The sequence below is a fragment of the Prionailurus viverrinus genome, chromosome C2 (genome assembly GCF_022837055.1).
Source record: "Prionailurus viverrinus isolate Anna chromosome C2, UM_Priviv_1.0, whole genome shotgun sequence".
Lineage (NCBI taxonomy): Eukaryota > Metazoa > Chordata > Mammalia > Carnivora > Felidae > Prionailurus > Prionailurus viverrinus.
Window position 1 is genome coordinate 48,625,119 of NC_062569.1, and position 27,560 is coordinate 48,652,678.

General features: G+C 38.9%; 1 protein-coding gene across 1 annotated transcript in view; it reads left to right on the top strand.

Moving 5' to 3' along the window:
• Positions 1 to 27,560, top strand: part of ARHGEF26 (Rho guanine nucleotide exchange factor 26) — a 127,993-nt gene that overhangs the window by 26,835 nt on the left and 73,598 nt on the right. Inside the window, exons 5-6 of the mRNA XM_047875955.1 lie at positions 1,077 to 1,133; positions 4,623 to 4,783. Of these exons, the coding sequence (XP_047731911.1) occupies positions 1,077 to 1,133; positions 4,623 to 4,783 (218 nt within the window). The remainder of the gene's footprint in view (positions 1 to 1,076; positions 1,134 to 4,622; positions 4,784 to 27,560) is intronic.

Below are 27,560 nucleotides of genomic sequence, written 5' to 3' on the forward strand. Positions count from 1 at the left end.
CTCTTAAGCACAGAATTTAATTGGTCAACTTGTATGTATGCCTGACCTTTTGCTAATTTATTTTTTTTTAAATTTTTTTTTTAACGTTTATTTATTTTTGAGACAGAGAGAGAGCATGAACGGGGGAGGGGCAGAGAGAGAGGGAGACACAGAATCGGAAGCAGGCTCCAGGCTCCGAGCCGTCAGCACAGAGCCCGACGTGGGGCTCAAACTCAGGGACCGCGAGATCGTGACCCGGGCTGAAGTCGGCCGCTTAACCGACTGAGTCACCCAGGCGCCCCTCTTTTGCTAATTTAATCTTCAGCTGAAAAACACGAGTATTTTTCCTGTGCCAGACTCAGTGTCAGGTGTAGCAGAAAACACACCAGGCCCCGCCTTCATGGAGTTCTTAGTTCAGCCTCTACTCTTTGGTTTAGAAACCGAATTATGATAGAGTCTGCAGTAATCAAATAAAAATGGGTTGTAATTTAGGTAGGGACTGCAGTGATTTACCTAACGCTGCAACTGCGTTACTCCCAGTATGAGACTGGCGTTCATGGCTCTTGTGGGTACTGTTGCTTGCCCAAAGAACATCAGGCTAACATCCTTATTTGGCAAATTTAAATATGTGAAATTCGGACAGAGAGGACTTTGTTTTCCTGTTTGATTGGGTTTCTATGAAGAGCACGGGTATTCTGTGGAGTCTTGGTGAAATATAGAATTAAAGTTACTTTTTAAGTGTGCGGTCTTGGGCAGTAAACTTTTGAGGGATGGCTTCACTTTCTTTATTGTTAGGTTTCTTCACTTATGACTTGTGAAGTTAATTTGAGAAGTATTTTAGAAATATGTAGACCTAAGACTAGAGCAGATTAATGCAATCTGATAGGAGAGTGTTCTAGACGCTTTGCAGTTCTTTTGTGTTGCTAGTTTATTAATATGATTCAATATTACATGAGGGACCCAGAAATTAATATGTGCTTAATTCACATGTCTTGCATAGTTTCCTATAGTTCATTTCTCGAAGGGTGTGGAGTTATGCCTTACGTGATAAATTGTTAAAGTTAATGAGCCCAACTTTCTTTTGCTTTTTCCTCTAGGTGAAAAGAAATGGATTATCACAGACAGTTAGCCAGGAGGAAAGAAAGAGACAGGAGGTATGTTTTCTACTGGCAGATACTTTTATTTATATTTTTGATATATTTGTTAAGTTTTAAAATTTATTTCGAGAGACCGTGTGAGTGGGGGAGGGGTAGAGAGAGAGGGAGAGAGAGTGAGAGACAGACAGAGAGAGAGAATTCCAAGCAGGCTCCATACTGCCAGTGCAAAGCTGGATGCAGGGCTCAAACTCATGAACTATGAGGTCATGACCTGAGCCGAAATCAAGAGTTGGATGCTTAACTGACTGAGCCACCCAGGTGCCCCAAGCAGATACTTTTTAGAGCTCCAAGGAATGTGTGTGCTTTCATCTACTGTGTGCACTGGTTCAGTGTTTTCCTTCGAAAACGTATTCGTTTTGTTCTTTTAACATAGGGGGTATGTGATCGTTGTCAAATAAAGCTCCACGTAAGCACCCAGAAAAGAAAACTTTAAAACACCTTAATGTCATTTTAACTTAAATAACAAAGCACCTAGTAGAGGTATTTAAACTGAAAGAAATATGTTGAAAAATGAATGAGATGTTAGGTTCTGGAATTGAAAAAGGATGTTGGTGGGAAAACTGATGAAATCTGAGTAAAGTACATAAATTTGTCTACGGATAAAATGTAATGTACCCTCGCTGTGTCATGTGCCCTGGCTAGGGGAAGCTGGATGAAGGAAATACAGGAACTCTGAACCCTCTTTACAAGATTTCTATAAATTAAATTTGTACCAAAATAAAGGTTTACTTAATAAAAAATAAAACTGATAGTAATAGCATTTTACAACTTGAAGTTTAAATAAATGTAGTTTAAGGAAATTACTCATTGTAATAATATTGTGAAGTTCTCAAAACACTTTTGTGTTATGCATATTAACATGAATATATATGTTTATGTATATATGTGTGTATACATATACACACACAAATATTGTACAAAGGACATGCACTGTATTTTTGTTTCATGGGCATAAATAACACAAAAATACATGGGTACATTATAGTGCCATTTTTTTTTTAAGTTTAAGAATAGTATATAACATTGGCGTACCCATCACTGAGAATTAACAAATATATTACATTTATACTTTTTACTCATATTTTTTAAAGACAACAAGACTTTCAATAAAGTAGAATTCCTTTTCTCCTCAGTTGTCATTTTCTTCCTCTCCCTCCCAGAGGCAACTGTAATTATGAAATGATGTGTATCTATCCAAATTGGGTTTTTAAGTCATGTATTACATATATTTATGTACATGTATTTGGGTGCATGTGTGTGTGTTAAAATGTAGATACATGCTTATTCTGAACATGTTTTTTGTTTGCTTTTGACATTCAGCACTATATTTGGGATTTATGTAGGTTAATATATATTAATGTAGTATTAATATGTATGTAGTCCATTTTCTAAATTCCACCTTTAAAAAAAAAGCTATTGTCCAAATTTTGGACAGTAGGTGATATGTTTTTTTTTTTTTTTTTCTTTATCGCAACATAAACAGTGTTTCTTTGTGGACAAATTCAAGAGCTACTCTAGGGTCCTAAGCCCATTTGATTTGAACATTTGTGTTCTTTTAAACCTTTCCTATTTAACCCTATTTCTTTCCCCTATATTTTGAAAATATTCAGATTTGTGATATAAAAAAACTAGTGATGGCAGCAAGTCTAACTTTATGGTTTCTTTCTGTTCCTATATGGCTATTTTTAGAAAGTTTAACCCAATTTTCTTTTAAGTAGTTGATGGCTCTATTGCAGGATGTTTTAGCAGTTATTATATTAAATCTATTATATTAAACTACCACTTACTCATCTTTTCACGTGATCTATATCGTTCATGTCATATTTTTGTTCAAATCTTAGTATTTTGCATTTGATTACAAAAGCTTTTGCTTCTGAAAATATTTTGTCATTCCAAGTTACCATATCTATGAACAACCTGAAATCCACTATTTTTGGTCAGGAAGTGACAATTTTCTTCAGTCTGCATTGCATTTCCTAAGGATAATTGTATTGACTGAATAGAATTATACAAGATTCAGGTCAAGTGAGGCTCTTAATATCCTCACTTAAGTGCCTGGAGCACAGCTGAGGCTAGACCAACACCTTTAAGTAAGACTTCCTTTAAAGCTTATAGATGCTGAAAAGGGAGGCGAACATTGAGACCTGCACCACAAAGCTGACTTACAAAATATGGCCCAGCTGCTCCCACCTAGTCTCAGCCACAGCACAGGGCCTTATGGGAAGAATCTCCTGTGCCTTTTGGGTCAAGGGCTTGAGGGGAGGTGGGGAGGAGCCCTGGAGGTCAAGGCAATGATGTCAGTGTTACCAGGGAGATCTCCGGGAAGGATGCAAATCTCAGGCCTGCAAGGATGTTTACCACCCTACCTCAGGAAGAATCCCTATATTGTGATTCTTGGAGGATCTGAAGTGGTTTTTGTTTTTTTGTTTTTGTTTTTTAAATGTTATTTGTTTTTGTGTGTGTAAGAGAGAGAGAGAGAGAGAGAGAGAGAGAGAGAGCGAGCATGAGCAGGGGAGGTGCAGGGAGAGAGAGACACACAGAATGTGAAGCAGGCTCCAGGCTCTAAGCTGTCAGCACAGAGCCCGATGCGGGGCTTGAACCCACAGACCACGAGATCATGACCTGAGCCGAAGTCAGACGCTTAACCGACTGAGCTACCCAGGAGCCCCTGAAGTGATTTTTGTTAAGGAGCTAGATGAATTCTTTACACAGGGTGTAGGTGCCTATTCACTTATGTGGGCTGGCTTTTCATCATTATGAACACTTACCAGGTAACCATTGTGTGCCTGACACCAACCATTTCTGCAGACAGTCCTTCGCTCCTTCTTGAGATATTGACGAGAGCAGAGAGGGTGGCTTGTTGAATAAACAGAATTACTTTCAGTTGTATGAGTTTAATATAAAAGAATTCCTGTGGCTGATAAAAACCTTTTAAGGGTGAATATAGTCATGCTCTTTTAATACACCCAGACTCTTTGCTGTTATTGACTGCAAATTTGTTACACTGAAACATGGGGAGAGAAAGAGCCCACACAAGAGGAGAGCAAAGAAATGTATTTGTAAGAAATTTTCTCTGAATCTCAAGTGATGTCTATAAATCCTTACTGTCCCAGAGCAGTCTACTTTGAAAACAGGGCTGTAGGAGATGACCCCAAAGGTTAATTAATGTCACACTGAGATTTTATGACAGGCCCTAGCTTTCTTCCATAGATTCCACCCCTTGGCAAAGCATGACCTCAGGATGCAATCTCAAGTCATCCAAGTGCTTACACTTTTTCATTTTTACACTGTCGGCAGTGACTCTATTTCTTGAGGTTTGGATGTTCATGCTTTACATGAAGTCACTAGTTAGGTGATGCGTTTTCCTTAATGCTTATCTTTTTTTGCTTTTCAAGATATGTCTTTTTTAATGGAGAGTTATGAGAACTTATTTTAGTTCTTCAATTATAAGAATTAATGATATCTTTCTTTTCCCCTCTTTACCAGGCTATCTTTGAAGTCATATCCTCTGAACATTCATATTTACTCAGCTTGGAGATCTTGATACGAATGTTTAAAAATTCTAAAGAACTGAGTGATACGATGACCAAAACAGAGAGTCACCATCTTTTCTCCAACATTATGGATGTGTGTGAGGCAAGCAAAAAGTAAGTTCACCTTAGTTGGCCTTTAGTCAGGCCAAGACATTCCTTACTAACGAACATCTGTGTTACCTCAAACAAGACCTTTAGAAGTATGAGGTCTCTCATGGAGTTAATTGGCTTTTATCTTCATTCCTTGAAATAAATTTTAAGGTATGTTTCAGGTTGTTGATGTCTAGATGGATGCCAAGTGCATAATGAGTTGTCTCTCACTCCTCTGTCCCTCCCTGTTCTCCTCACACTTGTCCTTTTATTCTTCCTTTTAAATTATACCAATAATAGAACAACTTTTAGTTGTGCAGGAGAAAATGACTCACAGTCATACTAGTCAAATACAAATGTTATTTTTGTCTACATTTTCACATTTTTTGTTCATATATGTAATTATTATTTTGAAAATGTAGTCACAGTGACCTGCTGGTTTCTTTAGGTTTTCCCTATTTAAGATTCCATAAATACTATTAGAGGAGTTTCCATTATTAGTTTTAGTGAGTGTAGGAATCTCAGCTTGTATACCAGTGATGAGCTCTTGTATTCTTTTGAGTGAACTACAGAGCCTCTACTGGAGCCATATGCCAGCAGTGGGCTAAGCTGAGCCATCCTGAGTTGCTATTTTGCTAGGTCAAAATGGTTGAATATTGGCAATTTTATATAGTTGGGTCAAAGGTGGGTTTACCGTCTAATTAATGAAGCTTAAGCTTTAAGCTTTAATTAATTATTTGCTTTTGTGCCTGTTTTTTTTTCTTTTTTTTTTAAAGTTTATTTAGGGGCGCCTGGGAGGCTTGGTCGGTTAAGAGTCCGACTTCAGCTCAAGTCATGATCTCATGGTCCGTGAGTTCGAGCCCCGCGTCAGGCTCTGTGCTGACAGCTCAGAGCCTGGAGCCTGTTTCAGATTTTGTGTCTCCCTCTCTCTCTGCTCCTCCCCTGTTCATGCTCTGTCTCTCTCTGTCTCAAAAATAAATAAACGTTAAAAAAAATTTTTTTTTAAAAAGTTTACTTATTTATTTTGAGAGAAAGAGTGGGAGAGGGGCAGAGAGAGAAAGAGACAGAGAAAGAATCCCAGGCAGGCTCTGCGCTGTCAGAACAGAGCCCGATACGGGGCTCAATCCCACGAACTGTGAGATCATGACCCAAGCCGAAATGAAGAGTCAGACGCCTAACCAACTGAGCCAGTCAGGTGCCCTGTGCCTATTTATTTTTCTAATTTTTGTGCCTGTGTGTTGTACCTGCTTTACTACCCACAAAAACCGGATCTGTCCTAGGTAGGGAGTATTCTTGTGAATCTGGACATTATTTGTCACGTTAGGGTAGAGCCAAGCAGACAATAATGATAACGTGCTCATGCCCACTGGCACCTTCACTGTGTGCAAGTAGATCTTCCTTTTGAACTTACAAGATTGACCATTCATGTTGAACATGTAAGCCTATGAATTGAGGCTACTTCAGAGTGCTGGAGTTTGTGGTCAGATCCATGAGATCTTCAAAATTTCATGGAAGTGACACAACTTCAGAATCCAAATTCTGCCACAGGAAAAGATCTTGGTAATCTTGATACTGATGTGGATACTTAAAAAGAACGTGTTCTGAGGAGGCAGTGGGCCCGTGGTGTGTGGGTGGGGGCATGCACCACGGCTTGGAAATCCTTGTTTAGACGTGGGGTTGTTGCTTGTGTTCAGCCCATTGGTCCTCTTGGTAGTCTTAGCAGTTTTGGTAAGAGAAAGGGACATCTCTTTTCTCCTTCAGTGAAGAGTCAGAACATGAGCCTTAGATGGTGTGTCCCTATTTGAAAGGTATTCACATTTCAAAGTGAGTCTCCTTCATTTTAACGTGTATTTTGGTTGATCTATAAAACCAGAGCTCTGTTTTAGATACACAACTATCAAGAATTAATACTGTTTTGATAACTATAAAATGTAAGTCATGATTTCAATGAGAATATGTTTTCTGAAAACCACAGTGGCATGTTTTTATTCTCCTGTGGAATTGTGCTTTGACTTGTGTGGGCATCAGTCAGCTTCTTGCAGTGTATAAATGACTCCAGAGAAAGCCTTTAGTAAATTCTGTTGTAGACAGCAACAGTTCTTGGGCAGAGGATGCTTTGTGTCCTTACCTTCTTTGGGCCCCCAAAGCACTGCTTGCTTATCAGGGTAGTTCACCAGGGTCCTGGGCTCCAGCAGTTGCCTTTCCTTTTGGTAGTTGGTTAACCTTGAACAGGTTGCTAAACCTTCTCCCCTCATTTCTTATTTATTAAATGGGGATTAAAAAAAAATCTATAGCTAGTTAACCATGAAATAAGTAAGTCATTTTGTTTAAATTATAGATTACAATTTTGTGATTTTAATTTCAATCTTTTAAAAAATTGAAATCTTTTATGATTTCATTAAAAAGTTTTCATTTCTCGGGCACCTGGGTGGCTCAGCCTATTGAGCATCTGACTTTGGCTCAGGTCATGATCTCATGGTTCATGGGTTCAGGCCCCATCTTGGGCTCTGTGGTGACAGCTCAGAGCCTGGAGCCTGCTTCAGATTCTGTGTCTCCCTCTCTCTCTGCTCCTCCCCCGCTCATGCTCTGTCTCTCTCTGTCTCAAAAATAAACATTAAAAAAAAAATTTAATGTGATAACTACTTGATGTGCTACCCATGAAAGAGTTTCCAGTCCTAAGGAAATACTAAATAAAATGTTGAATAAAGCAAATGACTGGTGTTCAAATTAGTGATTACTGATGAAGCATGGCGTTGCTCAGTGTGGCATAATCAAGACTATCTTCCTTGTTGTACTTTCATGAAAAATTGTAGCTAGAGTTGAGGTCAGAACAAGCTTTGTGAATTCAATAGTGGCTCAGGTTCTTCACTGCTTGCCGATAAATAACACTAAGAAGCCTATCTGTGTAAGAAGATGTTATATGAAAGCAGGCAGGGACAAGATCATTCCGATTCTGGGTGTGAGTGCTTATCAGTGGAATTTCCCTACTAAGTTCTTTGTTTTGTAAAGAATTGCTCATTTCAGTCATCACTTGTGGAGCCTCCTCTTCTGCAAGATGCCTGGGTTCTAGAGCATTTCTGCTGGCATCCACCCAGTGTCTCTTGGTCTCCAAGGATCATCAGTAGCTGGTGGCACATCTGTAGTGTGTGTGCGGAGGAATCATAGAGCAGGGCCCTGCCCCTGAAATGGATAGGCCTGGGTCACGCTGGAGGTTATGGGCTGAAGGGTCCCTGGTGAGGGTGAGAGCAGATGGTGAAGGAGGCCTTTGTGTGCCCAGCTGAGGAGATTTCAAAGTTTCCTGAAGGCTGTGTGGAAACATGGAGTGATCCAGTAGGAGACGGCCAGGGTGGCCCAGGAGATGACAGTATGGTGTTTGCATTAGAGAGGATGTAAAGATGGTGGAAGGTTTGAGGCCACTGCAGTAATACAGCTGGACATGATGGGAAACAGAGGGGTCCTATGAAGAAGGACTTGCGAGATACTTGGAACATGGAGTCTTGAGGACTTGGTGAGAAAGAGGAGTTTTGTTTGCCTCCCACAGGTGTCTGCCCGGTTGACTGTGGACAGTGGTTGTATTAGCTAGGATATAAGGCAAACAGGTTGGGGCTTAGGGAGATAAGGAATTCAGTTGGGACCAGTTTTGAAGTGACAGTGGAGCATGAGGGGAGAATGTCAACTTGAAAGGAGAAAAACGGATTAGAACTCCAGAAAAATCTTGACTAGAGATGTAGATTTGAGTTAGTTCTCCACACTGTGGGTTTAAATGAGATACTGGAGCTTGTAACAGTTGGTTTTCAAGTGGTGGCGGTGGTTGTATTTACCTACTAGGGGCATTTGGCAACGTATTTTTGATTGCCCCAGTGACTTGGAGACTCTCCTGGCATTTGAAGATGGGGACAGAAGTGCCAGGTACCCTACTGTTGGTAGGACTGACCCAGACACTCATGAATTGTCCCGTCCAGATGCCAGGTGTGCCCTCCTTGAGATGCATGGGTAAAAGGGAATGGAAAAGAAAGCCAGTGTCAGAATTTTGGCACAAAAACATTTAAGGAGCCTGTGGTTTGGGACAGAAATGAAGTAAATAGGATAAGAATGACGCTGATCTTTCTCAGGCTCCTTGGCTTTCTCTTGAATGCCTTCCTGTGACCCTTTCTGGCCTGGCAACTGTTTGCATTGTGTGTGTGAGGAGGTAGCTGGACTCCTGCTGATCCTATATTTGTCCCCTCCTAAGAAAATGCCTTTTTTCTTTTCCTTCGGTGATGATTAGAGCTGAATCTTTTAAATTTATGCCTTTGGATCCATGCCAGTGCAGAGCCTTTGACCTCCCAGCTCTGGACCTACTGCCTTTTACCTTAACTGTGTTAACTTCCTTCTGACTCAGATTCGTGAAACCCCTCTGGATTCATGGGCCTCCTGTCTTTTAAGGACCAAAGATGCTTTCATGTATCTGTGTCCATTTAGAATGATTTATAGATAATTTCTGCATTAATAGGAAAAGACCTACAAGTAGGTATGATTGATTTACATACATTTGCAGCAGAATATGATCTAATTCTTGCTTTTACATTTAAGATCTATTGATGGTAAAAGACATACTTTCAGGAAAAGAAATGGCCTTTAGTAAAGACTAAATGTCAACCCTATGGCTGTCTTTAGAAATGCTATGCTCTAAGCAAGGTGTTTTGTGTTAAAAGGATTTCTGCAAAATGAAAAGTAGATGAGCCTTTGTTTTGATGTTTTATAAAATGATGTGTTTGTACTCCCAATGCTGAGTTTTCATTATAAATTTCTAGGTGATGGATTTAAATTTTTTCAATAATAGAATATACTATTATTTGTAACCTATAAAAATATACTGCTAAAGAACTTTGCAAGATGCTTGCTTTTCTTTTTCACATTCCAAAGTTAAGAGATTGGCATTTCTTTAGGAAGTAATTTAAAGCTAAAACTATGCCATCTTCAATTTTACAGAGTAAAATAAAAATATCCATCAATGTGCTTTCGTGTCCCGAGGAACTGAATTTGTTCCCAAGATATGATGAGCAGCTAATGCCAAACTCTTCAGTTTCTGCCTTGTGTGGAAGAGTAACTTACAAAAATAATAAACATACAAAATAGTACTTACCCAGCACTTGCTTCTCTAGAAGATTCTTTTTCCTGATTTTAATCAGATTATATGAAAATTGAAATATCAGGGGACACTAAATACTGTTCTCAATATATATGCTTTAATATTATTTTGTGAAATGACTGTATGTTCCAAAAGTTGACATTTTACTCAAGTAATGGTGTAGCATATCTGTGTTGTAAAGTAGGTTTCCTATTTGGTAATTAAAAACTCTAAACTTTAATGCATTAACAGTAAACCTTAAAAACTTTTATAGTATTAATATTAGCATTTCATCCTTCTTAATTTTTAAAGCTAAATTTTATTTATTTATTTATTTATTTATTTATTTATTTATTTATTTATTTATTTTTGAAGTTTATTTATTTTTGAGAAGAAGAGGGCGAGAGGGACAGAGGACCTGAAGTGTGGAGCTTGAGCCCACGAACCTTGAGATCATGACCTGAACCGAAGTTGGATGCGTAACCACTCAGGCGCCCCTAAAGCTAAATTTTACAAGAAAACATAATTAAGTTTAGGCCAGAGAATATGGAACTCTTTATGTTGTGGAACCTGAAGTATTGGCTATTGCCATTGTTTTTGGTCACCAAATGTTTTTTGTTTTTTTTTTTTTACTCCATAGAAGTTTACCACAGAATCTTTGGTAAATAAAGCAACTGCCCTGTTTATCTTCATGGAACAAAAAATCTTTCTTTTTAAAATCCAACTTCTTCAGCTGACAGTTGAAAGACAGTGACACTCAGAAGCTACTTTTTATGACATGCTTTGGCTTTTTCCGTCCTGAGATAAGGAAACGAAGAAGTTGATTTGAAATTCACCTCAAGTACTCTATAATAGCATGGTTATTTTAGTCCACATTGTTCAGCTTTTAGTAATAGCCAGTGTCTGAAGTAATAGTACAAGAAATAAGTAGTTATTTAAGTATCATTTCAAGTAGGGGAAGAAGGATGACAGGTGTCTGAATAATAGCCCCAGTCCTTTCAGGGAAGGCTGTGGAGAAGCAGTGAGAGGTCTGAAGAGTTTGTAAGTCTTTGTAACTGATGCCACCTAGTTAAAGATGACTGAGGAGACGTATGCCCTTAAGTTCATTCCTTTCTGAAATTCCATCAAAAATGATAGAATAGTCAAGAACATAAACCCCCAAGGGTCAAAACCAAGCAAATAAAACAAGCAGACCAAAAAAACCAAACCAAAACAAAACAAAACCCCCAAATTTAAAAAGAAGAGACAATGACAGCAATATTTTGGAACCTGAAAACAGATGGACTCTCAGGTAACTATTTCAGGCAATTTGAACAGGTTAACTCAAAACTGGTAGTGAGGAAATCCAAGAAAGAATTAGATTGAACCCCCAGAACCTCTGACTGGCTTATTTCACTTAGCATAATACCCTCCAGTTCCATCCACATTGTTGCAGATGGCAAGATTTCATTCTTTTTCATTGCTGAGTAGTATTCCACTAATATATATATACACACACCATATCTTCTTTATCCATTCATCAGTTGATGGACATTTGGACTCTTTCCATAATTTGGCGATTGTTGATAGCACTGCTATAAACTGTGGGGTACATGTGCCCCTATGAATCAGCACTCCTTTATATAAATACCTACTAGTGCAATTGCTGGCTTATAGTTCTATTTTTAATTTTTTGAGGAACCTCCATACTGTTTTCCAGAGTGGCTGTGCCAGTTTACATTCCCACCAACAGTGCAAGAGGGTTCCCCTTTCTCCACATCCTTGCCAACATCTGTTGTTTCCTGAGTTGTTAATTTCAGCCACTCTGACCTGTGTGAGGTGGTATAGTGTAGTTTTGATTGGTATTTCCCGAATGATGAGCAATATTGAGCATCTTTTCATATGTCTGTTTGCCATCTGGAAGTCTTCTTTGGAAAAGTGTCTATTCATGTCTTCTGCCCATTTCTGCATGGATGTTGAGTTTGGTAAGTTCTTTGTAGATTTTGGATACTAACCCTTTATTGGATATTTCATTTGCAAATATCTTCTCCCATTCCGTTGGTTGCCTTTTAGTTTTGTTGATTGTTTCCTGTACTGTGCAGAAGCTTTTTATCTTGATGAGGTCCCAATAGTTCATTTTTGCTTTTATTTCCCTTGGCAAATACTTATTATCTCTACATCTTAGTTCTCCCTCTGTCCAATGGGGACCGTAGCTTATCTAACCTCATAGGGTTGGTATGAGAATTAAAGGGGATCACACTTGGTGCGATACTAGGTAAACTCAAGTAGGAGTGATTTTGTTGATATTAGTACTGTTATTTTGATCATCTATCTGGTTTATGAAATGTCTCTGAATTACTTATTTAGTGACTTTTGTATGATATTCTCTCTATATTTGCCTCTGCTGTCATTGTTTAAGGACTAGGTTAAAGAATAGGTTTTATGGATTGTGGCACAATGGTTTGCATGAGTTTCTTCTTAAAGATGATCGTGGCATGTTTTACAACATTATAACAATCATCTTCATTTTGATATTGAATGAAGTAAAAATAAATGGATTCTTCCTTGATCATAAAGCATGTTAGTTCTGACTTAGGTTAGGACTAAAATCTGAGCTGTTTGCTTCCTCTCAGTATTGTGTTTGTCTTGTAAGCAGTGGATTCCTTGGAACATTCTTTCAAAACACACCCTAACATGCTCCGGCTGCCAATTGGGCCATTCTCCTGGTTGGTTTTTGCAGATGGTTGGGGCTACTACACGCTTTTTTGCCTTTTTGCATTGCTTTTGCAAGGTCCGAGAGTCTGTGGATTCTGAGTTGTCACACAGAGATTTAAACTTGGACCAGGATCTTGGTTGGGACAGATGGAAGTGTTACCAGGCTCAGTCATTAGCTGTTATCAATCTTAAACTAGAGTAGAATTATGGAAAAAGAAACAATGGCTGGGGTGTAGTTGCAGTATTTCATCTGCATTGCATTTACAGCTGTAGATTTTGAACCATTACATGGATTTTTGACTCTTGCCAGTTTTGAGTTAAACAAGCAGGACCACACAGTTTTTCTGGCCGATGGAAAAGATTTTAATGTAAACTTTGTGATCTCGCCAAGTTAAATCTAGCACTTGATTTAAGCACGAGGAAGATGGTTGACGAATTAAATTTCAAAAGCAAACTCCTTTAAGCTTGCTTATTGCTCATTTATTGTCAGATGTTACCTCTAAACGCTGTGCATTAATTATTAGCACCTGGGCATCAATTTTGTTTCTCCAATGCTTTTCTTATTTCATCTGATTTAATCCTTTATAGAGTCTTGTGGAATACCATCATTTCTTTACTGCAGGAGCTTGAAACCCAAATTATGTGAATTGGTTTAAGATCATTCACTTAAAAGAAATGGAAACTAGTGATTTTTTTTTTTTTGCTTCTTTAGAATGCATTCCCCTAGACCACTTTTTCAGAACTACACATACATCTTAAGCACAGTTATGGTTTCAGTGTAGGGCCTCTACTAGGGATTGCCCATCTGGAAAATAGTTAGGATTTGCTCTTTTTGGTATACATCACTTTTGGCGCTAGTTGTAGAGAGTGATTAGATGCTTATCTCCTATTTGCATGTCTTTGACCTCTTAGAATGTGGAGAACTTAAAAGCAAAGAGCATTTAGTGTTTTGACACTGCTCGGTGCATGGCACATCATAGACATCATCTTGTTATTTCCCCATGATCATCGTTCCCTCAGGGATAACTGTCCAGTAGCTTTATCCTTGGCAGTCTCTGAATGTGGCTCCATGGTTGAAGTGTTGACTGCGTTCTCTAGAAATAAGCTAATTAATCATGAAAATCTTATAATTTATATCTTATCAGAAGCCCTAACATGCAACTATTCAATAAAATTAAAAAAACATTCAAATTGTTTTTGTTGAGGTCCTTCAACTACTTTCACAATGATTTGGAGAAGAAAAGAGAATGTATGTTTGGAAAGTGCTGTCTAAATTCAGATTATTTGCTGCTTCTTTGTGAAAAGTCTGATGTTTTCAGAGTAAACTTTCATAGAAAATGAGTTTGCAAGTCTTTCTTAGGACTTAAATGAAAGAATTCTTTGTCCCGTATGTGGTAATGTAAATACTGAGCAACCTTGCAGAAAAATAGTTTAATTTTTAAAATGTCAGCTTTGTGTAAAAGCTGTGAAAATGTGATTTTATTAAAAAATCTGAAATCACTTTCTATATGCTAAGAAGACAGGTTAATACTGTTTTAAATATTAATTCAGTATATTATTACCATATTCTTAGTGTGTTTTTTTAAAGGATGGAGATTAAATCACACAAGCCTTGCGATTTTAGATTTTACAAGTATATTTGTAGAAAAATATCTTGAGGAAAATGTGTATCATGAATGGTATTTGTTAAAGAACCTAACTGATACTTTATCTATACAGTGTTTTCTTTGGATTTCAAAAAGGTTTCAGGAAATGATTTGAATTTGGAAAAAAATTTGGTGGAAAGGTTCCATAGAAACGTCAAGATTGGCTAAGATTGACCTTGTCACTTGTGGGGGTTTCAAACAAAGGTCCCTTTGTAGCAAGAAAACTGTCTCTGTATCGAGAGTTCATTGGAATTTCTTTTCTAGCAGAGAAGAGTGATATGAACAACCAGAACAGGGCACAATGGCAGTGTTTGTGTTTATCTGCTGAAGTTGTCCTGTTCTGGAACTCCTACTTCTGATTCTCTTGCATCTTGTGTATGTTTGATGCACAACACTTCGTTACACATATGTATGTATGTGTTTGTGTGTGTGTGTAGATATCTTTGAAACATATGCTAGGAATAAGATGTTTTCCAGGACATCTTTTTTTTTAATGTTTTTATTAATTTTTTGAGAAGAGAGTATGAGCAGGGGAGGGGCAGAGAGAGGGCGATAGAGGCTCTGAAGTGGGCTCTGAATTGTCAGCAGTGAGCCCATGCGGGGCTCAAACTCACACGCTGCGAGATCATGACCAGAGCTGAAGGCGGACGCTCAACTGACTGAGCCACCCAGGTGCCCCTCCAGGACATCTTTATAGCCACTTTCACAAGTTGAAATTTTAGTTGAGTCTATTCTATTGAAAAGGGAGCAGAAATGATTAAAGCCATGAAATTATTCTCTCAGATTTCAGTAAGTAGCGTTAAGTTAAAGATCATCAGGAGGACTATTTTTTTTTTTAAATCTATTATCAAGATTTAGCTGCTTTATGTCTAATTTTTGGAGCATCTGGTGGAGTCATCTGGGAATATATGTTTTGCAGGTTTTAAGCCACATTAAATATCAGGAAAGAGTTGGTTTGGCTTATTTGTGTTTATGCCTACCATAGGGATCGCTGTATTAAATGCCTTTATTTGGGCCCTTGCCTATCCCTTTATTTTTCTTTTTCAGTCTTCTGGCCAATATCCAGTTTACTAACACGAAACTACTTTTGTGATCAGAATATAGCTTTATTAATTTAGAATATCAGAGTATCAGTTAACCAATTTATTAATAGCTATAGAGGTCAGGATGTCATTTTACTAACATTTCCGAACAGTTTACACTAAGGGTGGTTCTGCTTTTTTCCACATTAAGTATCCTTTCCAACTGTTAGAGAAGGGGGAACGTGTAATGATCTAAACTTAAAACACTCTGCCTCCACATATTGTTGAATAAAACATATTCTTCTGGACTCTTTGAAGACCCCGTGTGTTTGGAAGCTCAGATGTTCAGGCTGGAGAAATGTTGGCTTGCTTTTGTCTGTTTTATTGCAGACTTTCTTGGCATGAACTGATTCTTAATTTTGAAGTCTAATTCTTACTGATCACACTTGTCTGTCCTGAGACTAGAGCAAGGAATCCTAATCTCGTCTGTAAGCGGATCACTTCATCCTTCCACATGTTAGCTGCAAAGTGAGTTTTCCGTCAGCATGGAGCTAATGTTTATCAGACTAACTAAGGAGTCTAAAACTGGGGCCCTGAGGTGCTTGTCCACTTAGGAGTCTGTTCTCACCAACTCACGCTGGAGAATTACTTATTTCTACCAGTGCTTTTGCTAGACAGTATATTCTCCCCATGGTGTATGAATTCATGAAAGTTGGTCTCGTGAGGCTCATGAGGGTGGGCTTTGCAAACATTACCTTAGGCTCACAGTCTGACTTACATTAGGGCCTGGATGTGGTAAGTGGTAAAAGCCTTTTGGGGATGGTATGGAAAAATGTAGCTGTATACATGGCCAGTTTTTTTTTTTTTTTTTTTTTTTAATGTGGGAAAGATTAGCTGGAAGAAGTAAAGATGTGAATAACCTGCTAATAAGATAATATATGAAAACAGTTTTCTGAGAGTCAACATCCAAGCTATGAAAAACAGATGGGGCAGAGGGCTCTAAAAGCATAACTGCCTGTTCCTTTCCTCTGCAAACTGTTGAACACCATGTCTGAGGACAACGTGGCATAACATTTTGATTATCTTGGTGGCAGTATTTCTTTTAATGAGCCTGGAATTCAATTAGGCAAAGCGTGACAAAGTAAAGGTTTAATTTGTCTAGAACTGCTTTGATCCATTTGAAATGCATGCTTTTTCCTCATCAAGGCTGGCTAGATATTGATCATCTGGAGGAGGCTACTCTGTTATAATACAAGAAATAGTGGGTGGGAGGTCCTGCCCATCACCACTCAAAATAATAGATATATGTGGTAAACAATTCAAATTCTGCCAAAGGGTGTGCAGTGAGAAGTAAGTCCCCCAGTACAACTGGTTTGTTGTATAGCTTCCAGAGATGCTCTCTGCATGTACAAGTATGATATTTTTTATGTGACGATAGCTTACCTTACACACTGTTCGGCACCAGTACCTATTTATTTCCTTTTAGTCAAATAGCCAGATTCTCAAATGAAGGATAAGATTAGGTATGTTTTTTTTTCCCTCTTCCTGTACTCCCCAGTAAGCCAGGGTTTCCCCTGTTTGTTTGTTTTTTTTTTCTCCTACTTTAAATGAATTGTTCCACATGACTTACGAAATTAATTTCTTAGGGAAATAGTCATTTCTGTGAATATGAGATTTTTGAGCATTACATCTTCCTCTTTGATAAAATATTTTAGGGTGAGGTTTTTTTTTTTAACAATAATTTATAGAGTACCTACTATGTACCAGGCAATGTGCTAGGCATTGGAAATATAATACTGAATAGGACAGGCATAATTTCTGTCCTGGTGATCTTTTGGGGTAAGCACACAGGGAACAGGTACCTGAGAAATGGGGTACCCCTCAAAGCAGGACCTCAGCACAGCCTGGAGAAACAGGGAAGTCACTCTTAACCCTTAGTTTTTCTTCCTACCTTATGCTCTCTTACTAGATTGATCTCATAAGGTTACTGCTATTTAATAAAAGTTTAGTTTAATAGATTTTTTAATTCAAATATAATTTAACTTAGTCTTGAACTATACAGTCATATATGAACATACTAGTCATATGTTAATTACTTTATATTTGCAACTAATTTCATTAAATGGGCAACTGGTATATATAGAATAGGGCTTAGTAAACCAACGTTTTGTAATGTAATAAATTGATCATTTAACTATAGTATGAAGATTTTTATTTAAAGAAAAACAGAGCCTGGGTTATATCTATCACAGTTCAAAATACTAAATGTGCTTTTAGTTTGAATACATAGTTCTTTGCCTTCCTTACCTCTGAGTGATTTATAAATATGGGGGATTTGGATATTGTCAGTTTATCTAGCTTAAGGAAAAGTAATCAGATTTCTGTTTTACTAGAAACTCCTTTTATGTCATGTTCTTAGATAATGTTTAGTTTTGTTCAAATTTCTGTAACTCATGATGACGGTTTTGTTTTTTAAACTGTCAGATAATTTATTTAAAATAGGAAATAGAAATTGTGAAACCTATCTTGTTAGATAATTAGCTTGACTAAGATCTAGCCCACTTTCTATTAATTTGTTTCTCCTGGTAATCGCTGTGGTACAGCCGAGCTTGGTTAACACTTTTACTTTGTTTTGTGTTTAATAAACTATTTCCATGCATGTGTAGGATAGAGGGGGGAGATTAGAGGCCACCTATCCCATTCTGTAACTTCTAGTCCCCCTGGGTCCCACAGCTGATTAAATCAGAGCTAAGTCAGACCCTTGCTTGATTCCTAATTTTATAAGAAAGAATATTTCGTGTTCTTAGTAAGTTATGTATTTACATGGCTTAAAGTGCAAACAGTGTCAGTGGTATAGACTTGTGCACTGAGATGCCTTGCTCACCCTCCTATTCGCATTGACCCTGTTACCCCCACACTCTTTTACCATGAAAGATGTCTTGTTTCTCCTACCAGCATGTCTTTGTAAATTTTTATTTTTATTTTATTTATTTATTAAAAAAAATTTTTTTTAACGTTTATTATTGAGACAGAGAGAGACAGAGCATGGACAGGGGAAGGGTCAGAGAGAGATAGGGAGGCACAGAATCTGAAACAGGCTCCAGGCTCTGAGCAGTCAGCACAGAGCCCAACACGGGGCTCCAACTCACGGACCGTGAGATCATGACCTGAGCCAAAGTCAGACGCTTAACGGACTGAGCCACCCAGGCGCCCCTCTTTGTAAATTTTTACAGTTTATTTATTTTCAGAGAGAGAGAGTGTGTGAGAGAGTGAGTGAGGGAGGGGGAGAGAGAGAGAGAGAGAGAGAGAGAGAGAGAGAGAGAGAGAATCTCAAGCACGCTCCACACTGTCAGCATGGAGCCAGATGCGGGGCTTGAACCCACCAAACTCACTGTGAGATCATGACCTGAATTGATATCAAAAGTTGGAAGCTTAACCGACTGAGCCACCCAGGCACCCTTTCTGCCAGCATTTCTTTATGTAAGTATAGGCAAATACGAATGGTTTCTTGTTGTCTCTCTTTTCTTAAGAACTAGCATGCTGACTATACACTATTCTGCATCCTTTTTTCTCTCATTGGAGTTTAAATTTACGCTCCCTGGGAAGAGTCAGTATGCCTATCCCACTTCGTTTGCTTCAGTTAGATCAGAACCAGGTTCTTCTATTTAGCTCGACTCCATAGCATATGAGAAATATGGGGCCTTGGCTGTGTGAAAAACGGTTAGAAATGTAAAGTAAAACTCAAGATACAAAGTTATTAAAATTGCTATTATTTGACCCAAAGAAGAGAAGGTTTAGGCATGGTTACTTTTTTTTTAATTTTTATTTTTTTTAACGTTTATTTATTTTTGAGACAGAGAGAGACAGAGCATGAACGGGGGAGGGGCAGAGAGAGAGGGAGACACAGAATCGGAAGCAGGCTGCAGGCTCTGAGCCATCAGCCCAGAGCCCGATGCGGGGCTCGAACTCACGGACCGAGAGATCGTGACCTGAGCTGAAGTCGGACGCTTAACCGACTGAGCCACCCAGGCGCCCCCATGATTACTTTATAGATCAGAAAAAGGCGGCTCAGAGGGAGGTGAGTTACCCATAGTCACCCAACCAGTGGGTATTTGAGTGGGGACTTGCACTCAGATTTGCCCGTCAGTGTTGAAGTCTCTGTACTTATGCTGCTGCAGGAAGTTTGTGAGTGATGTGTACAGTTGATACTCTTTATTTGTGGATTCCATATTTGCAAATTGCCTACTCACTCAAATTTATTTGTAACCCAGAATTAATACTTGCTGTGCTTTTGCAGTCCTTCAGACACGCAGTCTACTTAATGCCACATTTTTCACATTTTTGTGGCCTTTTTGGTTGGTGATCTTGCTCTTTAAAATGGCCCCCGAAAGATACAGTGCTGAAGTGCTATCTGGAGTTTCTAGGTGCAAGAAGGCTGTTCTGTGTCTTATGGAGAAATGTCTGTGTTGGATAAGCTTTGTCAGGCATGAGTTGTAGTGTTGTTGGCCAGAAGTTCAATGCTAGGGAATTAATAATATTAAAGGAAACATCCTTAAACAGAAGCATACTTAAAATAAGGTTATGTATTGATCAGTTGATGAAAATGCTGTGATGAGAGGCTTATAGAAAGCTAACCCCGTATTTCCACTAGGAGCACTGGTTCAGTATTCGCTAATTCAGTGTTTGCAGTAACTTTATAGAACATAACTACCATAAGTAATGAGAATCATCAATACATACAAAACTTAAGTGGCCACCTCCTTGCTAGCTCTAGTTGGGTTTATCTTTTCTCATTCCACCCTAAGGTATATCAGGAGTAATTTCAGTTGGATGTAAGAGAAAGGAAATTGCCCAGTAATGAAATAATTCAGGACTGTGAAAAACTGTGATTAAGATTTAATTGCTTCTAAAATGCTTCTAATTCTAAAATGCTGTAAAAATGGAGACTTCTAGAATGTTGCTAAAGTAGTGTTACAGTATGGCATGGTGACTAACCAAGAGTGTCATCAGTCTGCCTGGGGTCTAATCCCTGTTCTCCTGCATGTCCTGTGTGACCCTGGGCAAGCTTTTTAACATCTTTGTGCCTCAGTATGCACGTACATAAAAATGGAAATAACAGTACCTATTTTCTTGGGTTGTTGTGGAAATTAAATTAGTCAATACATGAAAAGCAGTTGGAATAGTTGGTGGTATTCAGTAAGTGTTCTTTAAATTATTAGGGTAATTGCACATTCTCATCTGTCCAGGATGATTTCATTTGTACAGGTGGGATTATTAATTGCCCCATTTCACTCTCAAAAGGTATCCCAATTTGGGGAATAAATTATGTGTTGATGTTCACCAGCTGTGAGGATGATTCTTCATTATCTGATAATACCTAATTAGTGGCTACTTCTGTAAATACAGGTTGGGATGATTATCTTCTTTTTCCTCTTCAAGAGCTAAGTTGAAAACTCCCTTCCCCTAGTTTTGGAGGGCTGCTAGGAAAAGATGAAATGAAGGGGAACAGGTTGAATATTCAGATGTGGCAGGTGTGTGGCTTTTACTCATTTTGCTTCCTGCTCTATAAAAAACAGTAGTCTGGAGTGTGGTTCTGGTTAGTGAGTTATGTCTTTACCGCTGGTCAGCTCTTCCTCCAGTAGCCAGGAAGGACTTGTGGAAAACACTACTGGTCAAGGGATCTAAGAGATCAGGGTTGGTTAAGAAGCTCCCATAAAACTCATCTTAACTTCTAACCATGTGAGAAGAGACAGAGTGTCTATGGACTCCCCTGATGGAGGTAATTGTAAACTCTTGGCTGATGTCACTGCTACTAAAGGGTGATGAGGACCTTCCTCCCTCTGGAGATCTTTAGAAAAAGCATTGTATACTTTTCTAGCTAGGATGCTGTGAATACACCCTGATACACAGGAACAGATTAAGTGATACACTTTTAGGTGTCTCTTCATTTGGCTCATTCACTGATGTTTCAATATACTTTATTTTTTAGAACAGTTTTAGGTTACAGCAAAATTGAGTGGAAAATACAGATTGCCTACATATTCCCTGATCTCCCACAAGCACAGCCTCCTTTGCTATCAACACCTTTCACCAGAGTGATACACTTGTGATCATCAAACCCATGCTGACACATCATTTCACCAAAAATCCTAGGTTACAGTAGAGTTCCTTCTTGATGTTGTACAATCTGTGGGTTTTGACAAATGTATAATGACACGTATCCACCATGATAGTATCATACAGGTTAGTTTCACTGCCCCAGAAATCCTCTGTGTTCTGTCTATTCATCCCCTCCCTCTGCCCAAGCCCATGGCAACCACTGATCTTTTTACTCTCTCCATAGTTTTGCCATTAATTGTAGTGTTGAGTTTTTAAGTGGTTATTTTTCTCACATGCCCTAGGGAGCCAGTGTTGAGCAGGCAGTTGGGTATCTAAGTCTAGATTTGGAAGTTTGATGGCTTGAAACATGTTTGGGAGGGGTTGGTATTTAGATGGGATTTCAGGCAAGGATGTTGGGTGAGGTTTCTACAGAAAGGATGGAGATGCAGGAGTGAATGCCAAGCACGAAGCCCTGGGACTTTCCAACACTAAGAGACTGGGATTATGGGAGAAGGGCCAGCAAAGGAGGCTGAGAAGGAGCAGCTGATGGTGGTGGGGACGGGGTTGAAGGAGACCTAGGGGAATGGTGTGGCTAGAAGCCAAGTGGTATCTAGCTTGCTTTTTGTTTTCTTTCTGTGTTTATAGGGGAAACAAATCAGTATACCTTAAGAATTACTTTAGGGGCTCCTGGGTGTCTCAGTCAGTTACGCGTCTAACTTTGGCTCAGGACGTGATCTCATGGTTTGTAAGTTCAAGCCCTGCATCAGCTGTCAGCACAGAGCCTCCTTCAGATCCTCCCTCTCTCTCTGCCCCTCCCCCATGCTCTCTCTTTCTCTCTCAAAAATAAACATTAAAAAAAAAAAAAAAACTTAAAAGGATTCCACAAGATGGAAGGTTTTTTTTGGAGGATCCATATTTTGTACTGTGTCTGTAGGTTGCAGAGTTCTGCACCAGAAGCGGTTGCTGGAGGTTCACTTCACCGTGTGATCAGTGTATAAAGGATGCACCTTCAGAACCCATTAGTCTTGGGCCTTCAAAGGGTTATTGGGGTAATTGGTATTCCTGCTAATCGGAGAAAGGAAGGATTGAGTGCTTCACTCAAAAAGGCAAGATGCTTTTGTTGAAGTTTTACTGGGACAGTCGGATGTAGGTGTTTCTTCCTGGTTTCATTTGTTTGCTGAAGGTGGAGATAGGTGTTTAAAGAATGGTTGGTCTAAGATTAGACTTAATAGAACGGAAAACTTCTCAGTGGCAGCATTTCCATCCCCAAATTGCCTTTTTACCAAATGAACCATGCAGGGTTTTTTGTTTGTTTGGCCATTTGTTTGTGATTTGATTTACAAAAATACTAGCTTTATAACAACATCTATTGCACCAATAAGGTACCTGGTTTTCACGTGTTGGCATAGGGTGTAAGGGTTAGGCTGTGCTTTACTACTATTGACTTTAAAGCAGAGTGCTCATAAGGATCTTAATTCAGCCCATGTTTGGACCAATTTTCAGATAGGCAGTAGCCAAAATCAACATTTGAAAAATTGTTAAGGCTTTACAGCACAGTTTACTTATCATCAGAATGTCATGTGTTCAGCCAGGTGCTGTTAATACCTAAATATGCCATTGCAAGAGAATTTATTAGTAAAGTTTCCATGGATTCTTTTTCCCTCCTTCCCCAGTCCCTCTAACATTTAACTATGGTCCTGCCTTGGACTTTTGCCAGCATGTTATAAATAATTGGACTTAGCTTCTCATCTACTTTCTTCAGGCTCAGGTTATGAATATAAGTTGACAAGACTTTCGCACTGATTTTTGCTCTCCAAGATTGCATTAAGATTATGAGGAGATGGTTGAGTATAATTTGTCTTCCTTTATTCCTTCTGTAATCAAAGTGTAAATGTTTTTGATTAATTATAGTTCTCACGGAGATATCAGCTATAGCAATTTGCAAACTCCAAAGCCTTGATAATGAAGGACAAACATTTTATAACCATATACTTGTTAAATTTGATGTTAACTTCAGCAATTAATTCTTCCTCAGAGTTGAAATAATATTTTATAGGTTGATAAAAACTTTTTTTTTCTGTTAATGAGGAACCATTGATGTGTGTATGAAACTATTCCTGATGAACAGTATGTTGCTTTTCTTAGGAATTGAATGAAAAGTTGCAGAGGTTTTTATTTTCTCTACATATGTGGAGTTTGGCCTTACAGGTTCCTGACAAATGGAAGCAGAAGTTTAATGAATCCTAAAACTCATTTAGCTTCTAATTATACATAAATTTGAGGAGGTAGAAATAGTGATTTGACTTGGATGGAAATTACATCTTGTCAAGTATCCTTTGGTGCTTTGTCATTTGGTGATAACACCTGCCACCATTTAAGCAGCCCCGTGTGCCAGGTGCTGTGTCAAATCCTTTCTGTATTTTGTGCTTTATTTAACCCTTGCCACAATCTCTGCGGGAGATAGTATTATATCCTTTTTAGCAGATGACGGAGAGGCTAAATAAATTGCTAGAGTGGTAAATACTCAGAATCTAAGTGATAAGCCAGAATTCAGACCCAAACCCGATCTCAGAGCCCTCTCTAAAGGGGGACAAATTCAAATGCCTGCCTTGGCAGTCAGATCACATAGCTGAGTGAAGCAGGATGGGTACAGGATGGTTCTGGTGCTGGGGGGCGGGGGTGGTCACTGTAAAGAGGTGTGAGTGCAGTTCCAGCCACTGTGACTGTTGGGGGAGTTTGAACTCTGTGTTGTGATCTGATATTTCAAGAAAAGTGGGAAATTAGAATGGGTGGGTGCAGTCTCTTGATTTTTAAACGTTGGGAGTTAATTGAGATTTTTTAAATACACATGTGTAGGGCAGTTTCAACCCATCAGCCACCCATTTGAGAGCTCTAATGCACATTTTGTTGATCATTTGGTTTAAATTAGCCTGATAAGATCAATTGGCCTTGTGCTCGTGTCACACAAGTCACAGTCTTGGAGTTCCTCAGAGACCTCTATAAATTCAGTGGTGTTGGAGAACAGAGGAAGGGAAAATAGGTTTTAATGTATTAGGGTGCCTGCTGTCACCAGGACTTAGGGAGATTAAGCATAAAGAATTTCAAGTACATTTCTGACTAATGGTTAATAGTATGTAATTTGAGGCATTAAGAAAATACACTTGTATAATTTTCAATAACACATGCTTATCTTTATTTTTTCAGTCTGTTAAAATTAAATGGGCACTTGGTTAAATTATTCTACCCTGTCAGTTTTTTGATAATAGAGCAGCTAAAGCATCAGATAGATTTGCCTTTTATATGGTATTAACATAGAAGTAAAAATAGTGCCTTTCGCCTTTCTTGTATATTTTCAATACACAATTGAATTTTGTTTGTCTGATTTAAAAAGTTAAACGAGTTGATTCCTAAGTGTTAGTCTGGTAAGAAGGTAAGGCAACTACAGAAAACTGAGAAATAGTTAAAATTAGAAAATACGTTGATAAGAGAAATATATCTTGTATAAACACAGAGAAAATAGATGAGGGAGACGATTATGTTATGTTGAATCTCTGGAGGTCCTAGATGTAGTGAAAATGCCCTCTGCATGCAAATCACGATATTCCGGTGTAGGGGCTCCTGCCTAGAATGCTTTCAGTGTCTACTTTTTTAAAACCTGAATTTTACTACCCTGTATCATAAGGTCAAGGGTAAAGTTCGGGTTTTGAACGTCTAAGAAACAGTGATGGCATCGCTTTCATCCTGTTTAAAAGGTGTCTCTATGAAAGGTGGTGGTTAGATTTTTTGGCCTCTGTCTCTGCACCTGCAGCCACACTTAAATCAAACCATTGGAGCCAAGGTTGGTTGTCACTGAGAACTTGCAGTGGGAAAGCTGCGGATTGTAAGGCCATTTTGACTGTCAGAGAAGGGCAGGCATTGATTCATGTGTCTATTAACTTTCCAAGGCAATAAAATACTTCCATCTTTTTTTTCCCCTCTTATTTATCTTCAAGCTAACCTTTTTTTTTTTTTTTTTAAGTATTTATTTTTGAGAGACAGATACAGAGCAAGCAGGGGAAGGGCACAGAGAGGGAGATAGCATCCCAAGCAGGTCTCACACTGTCAGTGCAGAGCCCAGCGAAGGCTTCAAACTCACAAACCGTGAGATCATGACCTGAGCCAAAATTAAGAGTCGGACACTTAACCAACTGAGCCACCCAGGCGACTCTCTTCAAGCTAACCTTAAACAACAAGAACAAAAACGTATAAGGAATTAATAATATACAGAGACCTAAAAATTTGTAAAAGTAAAGCAAGCCTTAATGAAATGACATTTTACAAAAGTCTTGAGTTCCTGGAAAATTCCTAGAGATAACATAGTCAATTCAGCATCGTATATTTAGTTTATTGCTGATTCATAATAATCATAAAACCTCCAAAAGATTTTTTGTTTCAGGGACCACTTCTCATGGAACAATTCTCTATAGATTAATTATGGTTTTCTAGTTTGCCAAATTTTTTTTTTTCTACTGTATGTTTGGTTAAGTTTTGTTTTAGAAAGAGGCTGGTGGGTATTTATTTTTTATAGCTCTAATGAGTTCTAAGGAAAGCCCTTAGAATAAGGACTACTGTTGAATGGAAGGTATAAAAGCACTTGGAAGCTGTAAAGCCCTATACAAGGTCTAGCAGATGATAATTCTGTAGTTGAAACTCACATTGGCCTTGCTACCACTAGTGCCAAGCCCTCTTCAGTTTCAGATGGACTACGAAAACTAGAGAAGCTGCTGACAACTTGAGTGATTGATCAGTCGTGTGCCGCAGCAGGACCTGGATCCTGTAGTCCTGCTGTTCAGTAGCACATCCTTCCCTCCCACGGGGGTAGTAGCCTCTTGCATTCCTTCGAAGTGGAGACCATCACCCTACAAAGGGATCACAGTGCAGCTCTCCCTTGAGTAAACTACAGTAGGAGGTCTCTTTAGTCCTCAAATGCCTACGACTAGCTGAGAGCTGGCTCTGCTTTTGCAGAAAGTGAGGATGGAGAGTGTGGTTGGGAGCTACTCTTTGATGCTAAATTGATCAAATGCAAATGCCTGTGTATATTGGCCAAAGTCCAGATTAAGCTTTATGCAGGAGTTTCCACTATAGCTATTAAGATGCCGATAAAAAAAAAAAGAAGACCGGGACATGACAGACTCCCTGCAGACTTGCGTGGTTACCTCTCTACAGTCTAGCCACTGCGTATTCTGATGAATGACAGAGTTGTGGTGATCTTGCATGAGCATTGTTAGCAAGCAACAAAAGAAGATTCTGCCATGGCTTTGTCCTTCCACGGTAGGTAGGTGGGTACGGGCATATAGGCTGGCTTTGTAAAGTGGCTCAGGCAGGTGGATGGGAAGGAACCAAGAAGAGGTGTGCATCCATGGGCTTTTCTTAGAAGGAGTTTTGTGGTGAGAAGCCAACAGTTAGAGATTTGGTTTGGACAGCTGGCTCCCATTGATGGTTTAGAAGGGGATGAAAGGGCCAGATTTTTTAGAAGGGATTTGGGTAGGTTCTTAAAAGTGGATTGAAGCAGGGTAAAAAAAGGAGGGGATGGTGGGGGGCGGTGCATCATGAAGAGGGAAAATACCATTGCAGAAGACGTGTGTTTTGGGGCCAAAGTTTTGGTAGGGAAATAAGAGAAGGAGGGGGTGCATGTATAAAAAAGAACACAAACTGATGAAATGTGACTGCGCATGGTTTATAAATTGCAGCATCACATGGGGATTTGAGAGGTACATCTACTGTAGAAATTTCCCTCAAGGAATAGATAATGTGTTTTGTAATCCGAAATTTATCATTATTAAAGAGAGTAATAAGCATCTTGGTTGTGGTCAAATGCTAGGTAAAATTTTTGGAACATTTTGACTCTTCTAGACTAAACTGCCATCATTGGACCTCTCTGCAGGTCTTACGGGAGGTTGTAAAAGCAAACCTTTCTTAGCTTTCTATAAATGAAACCATTATTCCCTCTCACTAGGGAATCTTGTATGGTAAGGGAGCAAAAGGTTAACAGTTGTTACTTGGGTCAGAGGCCAATGCAGGGGGGCAGGGCCGTTTTGGTGTGCCCATACTGTCTCCAGTTCCCCGGTGTGGCTAGGAAGGTTTGGGCTAGATTCCCTCTCACTGAGCCTACAAAGATGTTTAATACTCCCACATCTCTCAGCCCTTTGGGTCTGTGGAGTGGTTTCAGATTGTGTTGTTGTGGGGCCTGG